Source organism: Sciurus vulgaris (assembly GCF_902686455.1).
Source record: "Sciurus vulgaris genome assembly, chromosome: 1".
Lineage (NCBI taxonomy): Eukaryota > Metazoa > Chordata > Mammalia > Rodentia > Sciuridae > Sciurus > Sciurus vulgaris.
Genome location: NC_136461.1, coordinates 111,370,574 through 111,385,450, shown reverse-complemented (window position 1 = coordinate 111,385,450; position 14,877 = coordinate 111,370,574). Strand labels below are relative to the sequence as shown.

Below are 14,877 nucleotides of genomic sequence, written 5' to 3'. Positions count from 1 at the left end.
GTTAGTGGACAGAAATTTTACTTTTGTTATGGACTTTTGGCATCCCCACTTGGATTTTCAGAATATCTTATTTTTTTGGTAGTTTTAACAATCACTTCATTAAATAACTCTCATTTCTATCAGTATGTAGTCAACCTAAAATTATCCAGTGTATAGTATTCATTCATTCATTCATTCAGTAAATACTTACTGAGGGCCTGTGTGCCAAGCAGTATGCTAAGTACCAAGTGATAAGTGCTGTTCACAGTAGTGAAAAGATACTCAAATTCCCTGCTTTCAGGAAACTTCTATTAAAAGAGATGGTTAAACAGCAAATGATTAAAATAATTTCAAGGTATATCAAGTACCAGAAAGGAAATGAACAGGGTGCCCAGAGTGCCATGTAACAGACCATTGTAAGTAGAGAGTTCTTTTTTTTTTTTTTAACAATTTTTTTTAGTTGTAGATTGACACAGTACTTTTATTTATTTATTTTTATGTCATGCTGATTATCAAACCCAGTGCCTCACATGTACTAAGCCAAGTGCTTTACCACTGAGCTACAGCTGCAACCCCAAGTGGAGAGTTCTTGAGGTGGTAGTCTGCTGCTTCCTTCTTTAATTTGAATAAGCAGACTCATGGAAGAAATGTAGTACTCTAGAAAAGTAGAGGAAAATCACTGTTAAAAGTGGTTTGTGGTTAATGTAGGAGTTAAGACATTACTGTTAATGAAGAATTAGGAAATAAAATGTTATTCTTTAGAATAAATTTGAAATAGCTTTGTTTTAAAATTTAACTGAAATCTATGAGCTAAGATAGTTATTTTCTCCATTTGGTTAAGAAGCTGCCAACACTGGGCTGTGATCATCCTTTTCCAGTATAATTTGAGCCTTATTTATTTATTTCCATCTCAGGTGGAGGCCTGAAATTTGATCTATGCACTGCCCACATCCAGCTGCCTGAACGTACTTGATGATCACATGACCCTGGACATGGATGCTGTCCTGTCGGATTTTGTCCGTTCCACAGGAGCAGAGCCAGGGCTGGCCCGTGATCTCCTGGAAGGTAAGCAGTTAAGGGTGAGAAAGAAGAAAGTAAAATGTAATGCTTATTGTTAGGATGATTTGGAACATGTAAGGTGATCAGGAAGATACTTTGTGTATAGTTAGCGCTCCATTTAAATTATTACTTTGTATAATTTTTAAAATTCAAAATCCCATTTTTGCATTGGGGTAGCTTTCTCTACTTTCAGTTATTCAGGTAATACAAGTGAAAACCAAAGGCTGGGTTGCGGCTCAGTGGTTGAGTGCTTGCCTAGCATGTGTGAGGGACTGGGTTCAATTCTCCGTGAAGTTAAGTAGGATTTAAACCTAGACAATTTGGTTTCAGAGTGTGGCTCTTAACAATTATATAACAAATTATTGGTGGTGTATGCATGCATGTACACTCATGTAATGAAAGAAAACTTGAGGTTGCTATGAGAGTGAAGGGAGAAGTCTGATTTAGATCTACATCTAGAGTGCAGGAAGGCCTCTTCAAGGAGGAAGTGATATTTGTGTTGAACCTTGAAGTTTGAATAGTAATAGCAAGACAAAAAGATGCAGAAGAGATTATTTTTGCTAGAGAAATAGCTTACACAAGGGTCCTAAGGTGAGAGAGCATTTACCACATTAGAGTAGCTAATAGTGATCAAGATGGTAAAAGAGTAATGAGAAGCTGGGAAGCTAATTAGATGGAAAGGAAGTAGAATGTGGGGGATGGGGCAGGAGTGGTTGTTAGCCATGGTAAATCTAAATTATATTCTAAGTTCATTGGGAAGCTGGTGAAGGATTTTAATCAGGGAGTGACATAGTCAGATTTGAGTTTTTATAATAGTGTATTGGTTGTAGGTTATAGAATGGATTGGAAGATTGCCAGTGGTAAAATCAGTTAAGAATATTGCCATAGTTCAGGTGAGAGATGATGGTGATTTAGACTATAGTGGCAGCAGTAGAGATAAAAGTGAATAGATTTAAGATATAACTTAGAGGGTGAATCATAGGACCTTCTCTCTTTTTCATTTTGTCTCTTTCGGTCTTTTTATTTTTTCCTTTAAATGTTAACTCTGGTTATAGTGTAAAAAAAATTAGAGCTGGGTACTGTGGTGCACACCTATAATCCTAGTTACTTGGGAAGCTAAGGCAGGAGAGGCTGAAGTAGGAGATAGCCAGTTTGAGACCTGCCTGGGTAACTTACCAAGACTCTTGTCTCAAAATATAATAAAAAGGACTGGGGATATAGTTCAGTGGTAGAGCAGAGTTTACCTGGGTTCAACCCCCCCGTACCACAACAAAATAAAACAAAACAAAACACAAGAAACTAAATTAGGGAGGGGAGAGAGAAAAGAAGCAGAGAAACCAGTTAATTTACCTCCAAAAAAAAAAGACCATGGGCTGGGGTTGTGGCTCAGTGGTAGAGTGCTCAGCTGGCATATGTGAGGCACTGGGTTCAAACCTCAGCACCACATAACAATAAATAAATAAAATAAATATACTGTGTCCATCTACAGCCAAAAAAAGAGACCAAATTATGAGGAACTAAATTGCAGCAGTGGCAATAAAAAAGGTCAGGAAGGGATGAGTTTGGTAGATACAAATAACCCTGAGGATTAACTAAATGGTGAAAAAAGAGAAACTGTGATCTGAAGAATAGTAAGGAGGTAAAAATGACTGGACTTTCTGGACCTGGAAGGAAATCCATTACTGATTTAGGGAGCATAGGAGAAGAGGAAGCAAGTTTTGAGAGGAAGGATAATGAATGTTTAATGTAGGGGGAGGGTCTGATTTTAAGGAACTTTGTAGACAGTTGAAAATACAGATCCAGAGCTGGGGTTGTAGCTCTGGGTAGAGCACTTGCCTAGTGTATGTGAGGCACTGGGTTCGATTCTCAGCATCATATATAAATAAATAAAGGTCCATCAATAACTAAAAAAAAAAAAAAAAAAAAGATATGTCTCATTCATTAATTCAGGAAAAACTCTATTTATTCAACAAATATTTATTGAGTGCCTAAAGTATATTGTAAAGTCTTGAGTGCTACAGAAAACCATAAGGGTTTGATGTGGTGCACTGTGAATTTAATTGGGCAGTCAGGGAGATGTAATTAAGAACATGACATTTGAGCAAATACCTGAAGCTGATTAGGAGTTGTCTATGTAGATATACTGGGGGAAAGAGCTTTTGAGGCAGTGCAGATAGTCAGTGGAGAGACCCTAGGGTTGGAGCAGTCTTAGCCTGTTTTGGCAACAGCAAGGAGGTCACTGGTGACTGGAGCAGAGTGAATAGAAGGAGTTGAACATTGGTGAGTTCAATGGTTTAAAAGTAAAATCATCAAGCATGAATGATTAGTGTAGCTTAACCAGAGAATTATAATAACAGGAACAAGAGAAACAGTAGTAAATGCATATATCATGCTTTCTGCATACCAAGCACTGTTCTACATTCTTTTAACTTGTTTCATCTCTATAACAACCCTGAGGTAGATACTGTTATTATCATCTGCATTTTCATAGATAAAGAAATTGAAACTCAGAGAAAAGGGTGGAAAAGTAGGCTAGGTCATAGTAAGCCTCAAATATCATGCATGCAAAGAAGCCTTTAACTCTGTGGGTAGTGGTGAACCATTTCATAAAGATTTTGATCATGAAACTGAAATGACCAAGATGAATCTCCTAGGATTCTTTAGAGTGGATTGGAAGAGGGACATTAGGTGATAGGAATTGAATTAAGGTAATGGTAGATGAACTAACTCAAGTATAAATAATTATGCAATATATAATTACTAAATAATTTAATTGGAGAAAGCAACAGGAAAATCCATTAGAACAAATCCATCATTTAGGGTCATTTTTTTAGTAGATTAGTGATTCTTTTGTTTGGGGGTAGTATAGTTGTCTTTAATAAGCTGATGTCTGTCAATGCTTTCTCTAAAAAAATACACATACCCATAATTTTATAAACAATTTCAAGTGGCTTGGAATACCCTAGAGTTACACCTAGGCTAAGAATCTCTTGGATTGCAAAATTAGGAGACCTGGGCTTGAATCCTGCTGGCCCTGATGCAAACTACCTGTGACTTTAAACAAGTCACTTTACTTCTCTAAGAGTTTTTCCTTTATTTCTGAAAGAAGGTTTTTAGTTTTAGGTTACTAGATCTCTATGGTCCCTTTGAGTTTAGAGAGACAAAGTTTCTATCCTCATGCAGCTTTCTAAGTAAATAGACAATAAATATAAAGAAAATTGACATTTTAGATAAAAATATTTTGAAGGAAATTAAAGCAGGATGAAGAATGAATGATTGAAATGTGCATTCATATATTTTTACTAATTTTTATATGGTGGTGAGAGTGGTCTTTCTGTGCCTTTCTCCAATTTCTCTTTACTGTGAGTACATAATTTGCTTTGTTTACTGACAGGAAAGAATTGGGATGTGAGTGCTGCCCTCAGTGATTTTGAACAGCTCCGTCAAGTTCATGCTGGGAACCTGTCCCCACCCTTCAGTGAAGGGAATAGTGGTTCCAAGACTCCTGAAAAAGGGTGTTCTGATAGAGAGTCTACTCGCCCTCTGCGACCTGTCCTACAGCGGCAGGATGACATCATTCAAGGTACTGGGCTAACTGAGGGATGTTTCTGTATAGGGAATAGGAAGGGTGGGGACTGCTAAATAGATTCAGAAAGTTTAGTGATCCTTTGGAGATTTTTCATTCCTTCCTCTTATCCTCAGCCAAACCCAGATTGAGATGGCATCAATCTGTCCAGGGACCGGAGCCCCTCCTGTCTCTCTGCATCTTGAGGTGTTATTGTGAATCAAGGTCTTCTTCAGATACTGTAAAAGAAATAGAGGAAGGAGGATAAATAATCAAATTATTGAGATAAAGCATATATAAAGGTAGAATTAATAATCAGTCACTACCATGTGCCTCTTTGGAGAATAATTTGTTAATATTTGCTAGTATCTATCAAAATTTGAAAAAGAATGTGTGATCTTTGGTTCAACAATTTCATTTCTAGAAATTCATCACATATATGTGTATTTGTATGTATTTTACTTATTTTTTTCTTTCTTTTTGTGTCAGGGATTGAACCCAGGGGCTCTTACCCACTGAGCCACATCCCCAGCTCTTTTTTATTTTTCATTTTAAGATAGGATCTTACTCAGTTGCTCAGGGCCTCTCTAGTTGCTAAGCCTGGCTTTGAACTTGTGATCCTCCTGCCTTAGACTCCTAAGATGCTAGGATTACAGGCATATGTCTTCTTTAAATCAATAAATACATAAATACATATACATATGAGATGTGACCATTTCATAATAATTAAAACTTGATAACAATTTTCAGTGCCCATTAATAAAAGAGTAGTTAAATAAATTATAATCATCCATAGTGTGGAATACTCTCAGTCATTAGAAAGAATTAGGTAGAACTGATGTGATATTTTGGGAAAAAAACTCTAAAATATATTCTGAAAGGTAAGATCATATAATGTATGTAGCATGCTCCTTGTACTTCAAAAATATGATTTAAAAAAGCTATATATACCTCTGTGTACATAAAAATTTCCAGAAGAATATAAAAGTTTGTCTCTGGGGAAGGGATCAGGAATTTTGATTGAAAGGGAAATGTCTTTGTAAAATCATTTTATCCTTTTTGATACTATTTTGATTTTTAAATTTTTAAAATTTTTTATCATGGATAGGTATGTGGTACTATTTTTTATTTATTTATTTATTTATTTATTTATTTATTTATTTATTTATTTATTTATTTATTTATTTATTTATGGTACTGAGGATTGACCCCAGAGATACTTAACCACTCACTGAGTTACATCCCCAGTCCTTTTTTAAATTTTGAGACCTGGTCTTGCCAAGTTGCTTAGGGCCTTGCTAAGTTGCTGAGGCTGATCTTGAACTAGCATTTCTCCTGCCTCAGCCTTTCAAGTTGCTGGGATTACAGGTGTATACATCACCACTTTAAAAAGTGCACATGCTACTTTTTAAGTTCCTTAAAAGTATTTTAAAATAATATCACTATTACTTCATTGGTGAGGTGGCACATGCCTGTAATCCGAGCAACTTGGGAGGCTGAGGCATGAGGCTTTCAAGTTTGAAGCCAGCCTAGGCAGCTTAGTGAGAACCTGTCTCAAAAAATAAAAAGGGGCTGAGGATATAACTCAGTGGTAAAGTGCCCCTGGGTTCAGTCCCTGGTAAATGGGGAGGGGGACGACTTCAGACAACTCTTGATTTCTCTTGTGCATCTTATCTCTGGGAAATACTGAATTGAAAATGGCTACCCTACACTTGAACTCTTATCCCCCTGTGATAATTATAACTCAAGCTATGCAAATGAATTATAACACTACACTAAGCGGATTATATTCACATTGAAATACTGACTGGGGAATTACAAGTACTATGTATTTAAAACAGATTAAATGATTTGGGGCACTATCTATATTACTGTTTTCCTCTGTAGCATGTTAAGAATTACTGTCTCTTCTCGCTGATAAGCGGATGATGACACATAATGGGAGGTGGGAGGGGAGCAAGAATGGAGGAAGGAGGGACTGTATAGAGGGATAAGAGGAGTGGGAGGGGTGGGGGGAAGAAAAAAATAACAGAAGGAATCAAAAACTATTACTCTAGGTAAATGTATGATTACAAAAACGGTATGCCTCTACTTCATGTACAAACAGAGAAACAAGATGTATCCCATTTGTTTATGATAAAATGAATTAAAAAAAGAATTACTGTCTCTAAATTTCTGATAAATGAGCATATCAAGAAAAGATATAGTAAATAGTATAAATAGATGTTATTGATGGCAAGAAGTAAGTTCTTGTGTGAATAAGATTTGCTGTTAATTTTCTTTTCTATAATGGAAATTCTTTCCACATTCTTTAAGACCCTGAGAAGTATCAGAGAGACCATTGAACTAAATCTAGCCTAATGAAACCCCATTTCCCTCCTGTTCCTACCAAACCATGGTCAAGTTACTAAAGGAATGGGTTCCTCTCATATTGGAAAATGGAAGTGGAAGAATACATAGGAAGAGGAAGGTGAGGCAAATTTCAAACAAGGGTAGAAAGAGGAATATATATTTTGTGCTCATTTAAGTGCCTGCAAAAATGTTGCTTTCTGTATTTCTTCAGTTTTACTTGGCTTGAGAAAAAGGGCCATGAAGTTTAGAAGCTGGTTAGACTCAGTTTTTTCCTGATTGGAAACCCTGTCAAGAGGTAACCCATCACATCAGTGGAAAGTTCTCTGAGTGGGTTGTTTATGTTCTAAGGTGATTCCATTTCTCATTGCAGAAAAACGCCTGTCTAGGGGCATCTCCCACGCCAGCTCCAGCATTGTTTCCCTGGCCCGATCCCATGTCTCCTCCAATGGTGGGGGTGGGGGGAGCAGTGAGCACCCCCTGGAAATGCCCATCTGTGCCTTCCAGCTTCCAGATCTCACTGTGTACAATGAAGACTTCCGCAGCTTCATAGAGAGAGACCTCATTGAGCAGTCCATGCTGGTTGCCTTGGAACAGGCAGGTCAGTGAGTATTTCATCTCCAGTGCTCTTCCCTCTATTCTGCACCTATAGGTAACCACCTGGAAGGGCTGGCCTTGATCAGTAGCTTCCAGTCTAAGTGTGTGACTGATCGCAGTCAAAGACAGGGGTCAGGTGCCCACTTCCATACCACATATACTAAAATTGGAACAATAAAGAGATGAGCACAGTCCTTGCACAAGGGTGACACACAAATTTGTGAAATGTTCCATAGAAAGGCAGGAGTCAGATAAACATGTACTGAGTTAGTTTTCTGAAGTTATAGAAAGGATACAGATTAGACATTTTATTTTGGAAATTTCCTATTTGATAAAAAGGAAACCAGTATACATGGAAAGGGCCTAGCAATCAGTGCCTAAAAATTCAATGTATGAAATAGCACAACTAATTATAATTGGCTCTGGAGCACCCTCGTAAACAGAGAGTACCAATGCTGTAGATGATGCAGTAAAAGTCATATTTATGCATATGAACCTTTCTTCTCAAATTTATTTATTTCACAATTGTGTTTGTCTTAAATTATCAAAATTAGTTAATAGAGAGCAAGGCAGCTGGGAATTCTGGAAAAAGTTCAGGTGTTAAAAAACTTCCATGGGAACTGGGCGTGGTGGTGAACGCCAGTAAACCCAGCAGTTTGCAGGGCTGAGGTGAGTTCAAAGCCAGCCTCAGCAAAAGTGAGGCACTAAGCAACTCAATGAGACCCTGTATCTAAATAAAATACAAAATAGGGCTGGTTTGTGGCTCAGTGGTTGAGTGTCCCTGAGTTCAATCCCCCGTACCTCCCATAACCCCCCAAACCCCCACCCAAAAAAAAAACAAAACAAAACCCAAAAACTCCCATAGGAGAAAGACTGGAGGGGAGGTGGGGCATACAAAGGAAGTGTTTATTTTTCATTTTGTACCCATCTATATTAATCATATGCATTTATAACTTTCTAAAAAGCAAATTTTATGGGCTAGTGAAATTAAGGCTAGTTTTTCTTTCTGTAGTTCAAGAAAACTTTTTAAATAAAAATTTTAAACAAAGTATTTTCCTCCTGTAAATAATGGGAAAGTAATTGTTAGATGACTATACAGAATCGAGGCTCATTTTCTTGGGTATTTTATGTACTCTGTTTTATTGCTTATGTCTTTAAAGTCATACCACATACTTGCTGATATGCTGATTGTCATATATGCAGATAATACAAGATACATGCCTTGAGTTGTGTTTGTTATATTGATAATGGATTTATACTGAGCTTTGTTGCTACAGTATTTACAGATCTTCTGACCAGAGTGAAGAAATCAGGGCCAGTCCAAGTAGCCAAAGTTTCAATCTTAGCACTATTGACGTTTTAGGCCTGATAATTCGTTGTTGTGCAAGCTGTCTTGTGCGTTATATTTAGAAGCATCCCTTGTCTCTTCCTCACTAGATGCTAGTAGCAAATCCCCTACTAGTTTTGGTAAGCAAACATATCTCCAGACATTAAAGTTTCCTTGGGAAAAAATTGTCCTTACTTAAGACCCATTGATCTAACCAGTTATATTCACCAGATGCTGACTAATTAAATATGACTGAAGAAGATTTAGAGTAATGGTTTTATTCTGGATAGTAGCCCTAGAGGAGGCTAATCTGCTCTTCTTTTCTTCCATTGTCATGTTTCTGCAGGGCGTTTGAATTGGTGGGTTAGCGTGGACCCCACCTGTCAGAGGCTGCTTCCTTTGGCAACTACTGGAGATGGGAACTGCCTCTTGCATGCAGCCTCTCTTGGTGAGTCTTGGAAACAGCTTTCCAATCCCCTGAAGAAAGGAGGAAAATGAATCAAATCTTCTGTGTAGGACTTGATACAACTAACTTGATCCTTGGCAGAAGTTCACAGCAGTTTTTTTTTTGTGTGTGTGTGTGTACGGGAGATGGGAGAGAGCCCTGTCTTGGTTTTTCAATCTTGTTCAGGGATAATTAGGTGAGCACAGGGTTTAGCTGAGGCCCCAGTCTGCGAGCTGACTTCTAGGTGTAATGAGAAGCATTAAACAAACAGAGTATGTGTGTGTAAAATTCTACTTGATAGTTATTCCTTTGGTATATTAAAAAGACGTTTTCATTAGTCCTTTTTGACACTTACTTTATCTTACTAAGCTTGTTTATAACTCAATTCATTATTTGCCCTTAGCTTTAAAAAAGTTCTCCATTTTCTAGCCATTCCTCAAGATTTGATGCTAATTGTGGTGCACCAGACCAGTCTTATCTGTTACTACTATGTATTTAAGTTTGTTAGACTTGCCTCAGGAATAAGGCTTCCTATTAAGAGTTAGTGGGATGTGCTGTATGCCTCACTTTCAGGTTCTCAAAGTTTCTAACCCTCCAGAGTGGGAGCATTCTTTCTTGATTAGTACTTCTTCCCTGAATTATATCTAGAGTTTCTCTGAACCTGGGCTTTAGCCTGATTTTCTTCATGCCAGGGTATGTGTATCATAATTAATAATTTTGTGTACAAGGAGTTCAGGGTGTAGCTCAGTGGTAGAGCACTTGCCTAGCTTGTGCAAGACCCTGTGTTTAATTCCTAGAGCTGTAAAAAACAAAACCAAAACCACAAACCACAATTAGTAAGTAGAGTTGAGTCAAGGTAAGTTTTCTTATGTCATGCTTTCTTGCCATAGGGATGTGGGGTTTCCATGATCGGGACTTGATGCTGAGAAAAGCTTTGTATGCACTGATGGAGAAGGGAGTCGAGAAGGAAGCATTGAAAAGGCGCTGGAGGTGGCAGCAAACGCAGCAGAATAAAGAGGTGGGAGAGCTTGGGTAGGAGCACCTTGTTTCCCCAACGTAGCAAAGTTACCCAGTGCTGATAAAAATCAATAAGATCAGTATTATTTCCCTTGTAATCCTGAAAATTGTAGCAAATGCAGGTAACCTATCCCTAGAGTAAATGCTTTCTGATACAGTCATAAAAACTGGTGTAGGGAAGCTGAGACCTAAAAAGAGGTATGTAACATTGTGCGTTTCATCTGAGAGAGAATACCTTCAGTGGCAGTGTTTTGCAAAATGAGATATGAAAATTCTATAGGATTTTTGTATTTTGGTTTTTGGCTTATAAGAAGGCTAGATTAATTTTTAGGGACTTGTGTTCTCAATTCTTATAGAAATGTAAGTGCTTAAGTTTTGGGATGTATATAACATTTGTTTTTCATACACTCAGTTTTGGATGGATTAAAAATTGAAAAAAAAGTAGCAGTAGATTATCTGCACCTTCCATCCTCATAATAGAGGTTGGGCAAACTAAAACAGCCCTATCTATTACATGTATGTTTACTAAGGTAATTGCTTTCCTTGCCAGTCTCAGCAATTTATAGAGGCCTTGCCTCTAAATAAAATATAAAAAATGAGCCGGGATGTGGCTCAGTGGTTAAGCACCCCTGGGTTCAATCCCTGTACAAAGAAAAAGAAAGAATTTTATGTCCTAAAGAGTTAAAATATGTAAAAATGTACTTTTTTTTTTTCCTCTCATAAACTATATCCAGAGAGCTAGGGATATAACTCAGTTTGAGGAGTGCTTGTCTAGCATGCACAAGGCCCTATAATCCCTAGCACCACCAAAAAACAAAACCAAACCCCAAAAACAAACAAAAAACTAAGAATCCAGTTGTTAACATTAGGATGATATTAAGATTAGAATCTCTGTCTTTAATCAGCCAGTAAATATCAGAAATAAATCCACAGGGACAAGCCAATGTAGGTGACATTCGTTATTACCACAAAACTTGGGCTTGGCCCTTGGTCTGAGCTAGAGTCAGCCTAGTAAATTTGTAGTTGGCTTTGCTTCAACATTGCATTTATATAATACCTGAACCTTAGATTTGACTGCTCTAGGGACAAGAAGAGGACAAACAAGAGCATATCAATTATGAAGAGGAAATGATGGAAACAGTCAAAATAGGTGTGCCCAATTCCAACTATTAAATCTCTTATGGTTATTATTTTTAAGATAGCATTAGATTACACTGGTATTTAGACAGGAGACCCAGAAGTACCTGAGTTCTATCCTAAGTTAACCTCCTTTCCCTCCAGCAGAAAAACATGCATAGTAGCTAATGAGGGAGCAATCATTTTACTTCTTTTGCTGAGCACAATGCAAGTTCCATACTAGAAATGTGGCCTATATAATTATCTTAGCTTAGAATTGTGTGGCATTGTATCCCACTGTGGCCATGGCCATGGGAATGGGAAGAGGATGGTGAGGGATTAAGAAAATTCTTTTAGCTTACTAGTACCAAACACAAAACTTAGTTTTGATTTTTCAGATCTCCTTGTTTTTTGTTGAAATTGATGGTAAAGCCTAATATTTTCTTAAATGATAAGGTTAGAAGTGTATGCCACCTAGTGGTTACGTGTATTAAAAATAAGAATCAGAAATAGGTAAGAGGGAATCAGATCCTGCTGGACATATGTACATCAGAGTGACTAGAATCCTCCACATATAATTTGTGCATTGTTCTTTTTGTCTTTAATTGGAATGAAGTTTGTGATAGTATTTTACAAATTGAACATAGCTTTGTCTTTTTTATTATTAAAGTAAGACATGCTAACAATAGCTTTTTAATTCTTCATGTTTCTAGTGTGACCCTTCTATTGTTGGTGTTTGATTAAGGAGTGTAAATTCATTTTAATACGGATGTAAGCCAAATAAAATTTAAAAAGTAAATTTGTTTCTCAAATCATATACATGCTAAAGCCAATATGCTATTTTTAAATTATACCACGACACACTCTCCTTTAATAAAAATTATAATTTTACTTAAGCATGTATTTACTAATTACTGATCACAGCTAGGCACTGGACACATTGCATAAAACATGATCCTGACTTTTAAAAGCAGTAGTAGGAAATGGGACTTTCAAATACATAATTACAACAAAATGAAACAGTATGACTTCTATAATAGAAGTCTGTATAGTCCTGGGGAGGAAAGGCACAAAAAAAGAGTGTTTAATCTACTAGGGAGATTTAGGAAGGACTTTACAGAGGAGAGGTACTTGAGTTTTGTCCTGAAATTTGAGAAATTACCAGATAGAAGAGCGAGCTACTCTAGGCAGAAGGAACAACTATAAGAGGTATAAAACAACATGGTGTACTTCAGGTACTACTATTAATTCAGGGAGATATTAAACTAGATAAGTGGGTAGGGGTTGGAAGGTGGGTGTTGTGTGCAGTGGGAAGGAGTTTGAACTATGTCTATCAGGCAATGATGATTACTAAAAAAATTCTCATCGGGACACAACGTCATCAGATTTTAACTTTTGAAAAAGTTTTCCAGTAGCATTGTAGAAAGTTGATCAGAAGACGACATGACTGGAGGTAACAGACCAGTTAGGGGTGCTCAGTAATTGTTGACTGAAGGGATCCAGATATGAGGTTGCTAAAGTAAGAAGAGGAATCTTAGATAATTCTGTGGTTTCTAGTTTGGGTATTGGGATGATAATTGATACTGTTCACTAAGTAAGAATACAGAAAGAAGAATAAGTGTGGGCAGAGACAGGAGTTGTTATAGAATTTGAGGTAGCCCTGGGCAGGTAGAAGTATTCAATTGGTAGCTGGATATGTGGACAACAGAAATTAAGAAGAAGTCTGGGCTTAGAAATAGGGATTTGAGAGTCATGATGGGATTTTAAGAGTCCACTGAATTTGACAATTTGAAGAACTTATCCTCTACTGGTATGTGGGTATGTTAGGTAAAGTGGTATGTGGGGGATTAGGAGAGTAGGACAAAGAACAGAAACAGAAACCAGATTGCAATGGGTCAGAAAAAAATAGAAGATTTTTAAGATATGAGAAAGATAATAGATAAAAGATAATCTTTTATGGATTTTGACTTTGAAAGGGAAGAAATTTGATTTTGTAGTACAACTGTAAATCAAGTACTAAGAGAATAGAGTAAGGTAACAGTGAATTAGTTGAAATGGGTACTGCCTCTTAGAATTTTGCTTCTAATTTCTTGGCCTCCCCTGCTTATCTTTCATAGTCAGGGCTGGTATATACAGAGGATGAATGGCAGAAGGAATGGAATGAACTGATCAAACTTGCCTCAAGTGAACCCCGAATGCATCTAGGTACCAATGGAGCCAATGGTGGTGGGTAAGTGTGGCTAAGTAGGGAGGAGGAAATAATCTTTATGGCATTCCTATTGTCTAGAGAGCACTGTGCTAAGAGGTTGATAGCAGGAAAGAAAGGAACCATAGCAAGGGCACATTTGTAACAGCATGTATGTTCTCTGTATTTGAACACACTGATACCCAAGTAGACGATGAGGTGGAAGGAGAGTGAGACTAAAGGTAGTTGTAGTAATAATCCAGGCAAGAGGACTACGGGTATGTGGGTGATAGATTAAAGGTAGGTCAGAGGAGGCAGGTACAAGAGACACATAGGAGATGAACTTGATCAAACTAGGTGATTAATTGAAGCTGAGATAAAAAATGGTAAATATTTCACATATTTCTGATTAAGCTCCTGAGTAGATGGTGAGGCTGTTCTTTAAGGGAACATGAAAAGAGGAATTTTAGAGTTTTCTTTTGTAAGACATGATTAGCACAATGTATGGATGGTTGTGATGGGCAAGGTAAGCAGGATGAGGCTGTGTTGTTGTGTACTGTGCTACTGGATAAGAGAAATGAGGGAGCTTGTTGAGCAAGATGAATATTAAGAGATAGGGATTACCTCTAGCTTCCAGATGCCACTTTAAGCACAGAACCTTCAAATCTTCTTAGATTTCCCTATTTGTGAATGGAAGTAGAAACAGCTAATATAATAATCAGCTATATCAGTGGTAGCCTTAAGATTGGAAAACTAGAAAAGGATATTCTTTTCCTTCTCTTCAGAATTGGTGGTCTTCAGGGCTCCTCTCATTTTTTTTTTCCTCCCTTTCACTGTGTCCTTTCCACCTATTCTCTTCTCCAATAGGGTGGAAAGTTCAGAGGAGCCTGTATATGAGAGCTTAGAAGAGTTCCATGTCTTTGTCCTTGCTCATGTGCTTAGGAGGCCCATAGTTGTCGTGGCAGACACCATGCTGAGGGACTCTGGAGGAGAAGGTGAGTTCAGTCAGTTCTCACTCCATCCTGAGGATCCCCACTGGGAAGAGGACAGAAAAGTGGATATATAAGCCAGGTGGTGGTACACACCTATAATCCCAGTGGCTTGGGAGGTTGAGGAAGGAGGATCACAACAAGTTCAAAGCCAGCCTCAGCAACTTAGCAAGACTCTGACTCAAATAAAAAAATAAGAGGGCTGGGGATGTGACTCAGTGGTTAAGCACCCGTGTGTTCAATCTCTGG

At 37.6% G+C, this 14,877-nt stretch overlaps 1 protein-coding gene across 1 annotated transcript in view; it reads left to right on the top strand.

Annotated features, from left to right (window-relative positions):
- OTUD7B (OTU deubiquitinase 7B) overlaps positions 1 to 14,877 on the top strand; it is a 48,697-nt gene that overhangs the window by 28,824 nt on the left and 4,996 nt on the right. Inside the window, exons 2-8 of the mRNA XM_079107257.1 lie at positions 894 to 1,044; positions 4,433 to 4,621; positions 7,326 to 7,553; positions 9,223 to 9,324; positions 10,212 to 10,339; positions 13,572 to 13,684; positions 14,507 to 14,634. Coding sequence (XP_078963383.1) covers positions 960 to 1,044; positions 4,433 to 4,621; positions 7,326 to 7,553; positions 9,223 to 9,324; positions 10,212 to 10,339; positions 13,572 to 13,684; positions 14,507 to 14,634 — 973 coding nt within the window. The 5' untranslated portion in view covers positions 894 to 959. The remainder of the gene's footprint in view (positions 1 to 893; positions 1,045 to 4,432; positions 4,622 to 7,325; positions 7,554 to 9,222; positions 9,325 to 10,211; positions 10,340 to 13,571; positions 13,685 to 14,506; positions 14,635 to 14,877) is intronic.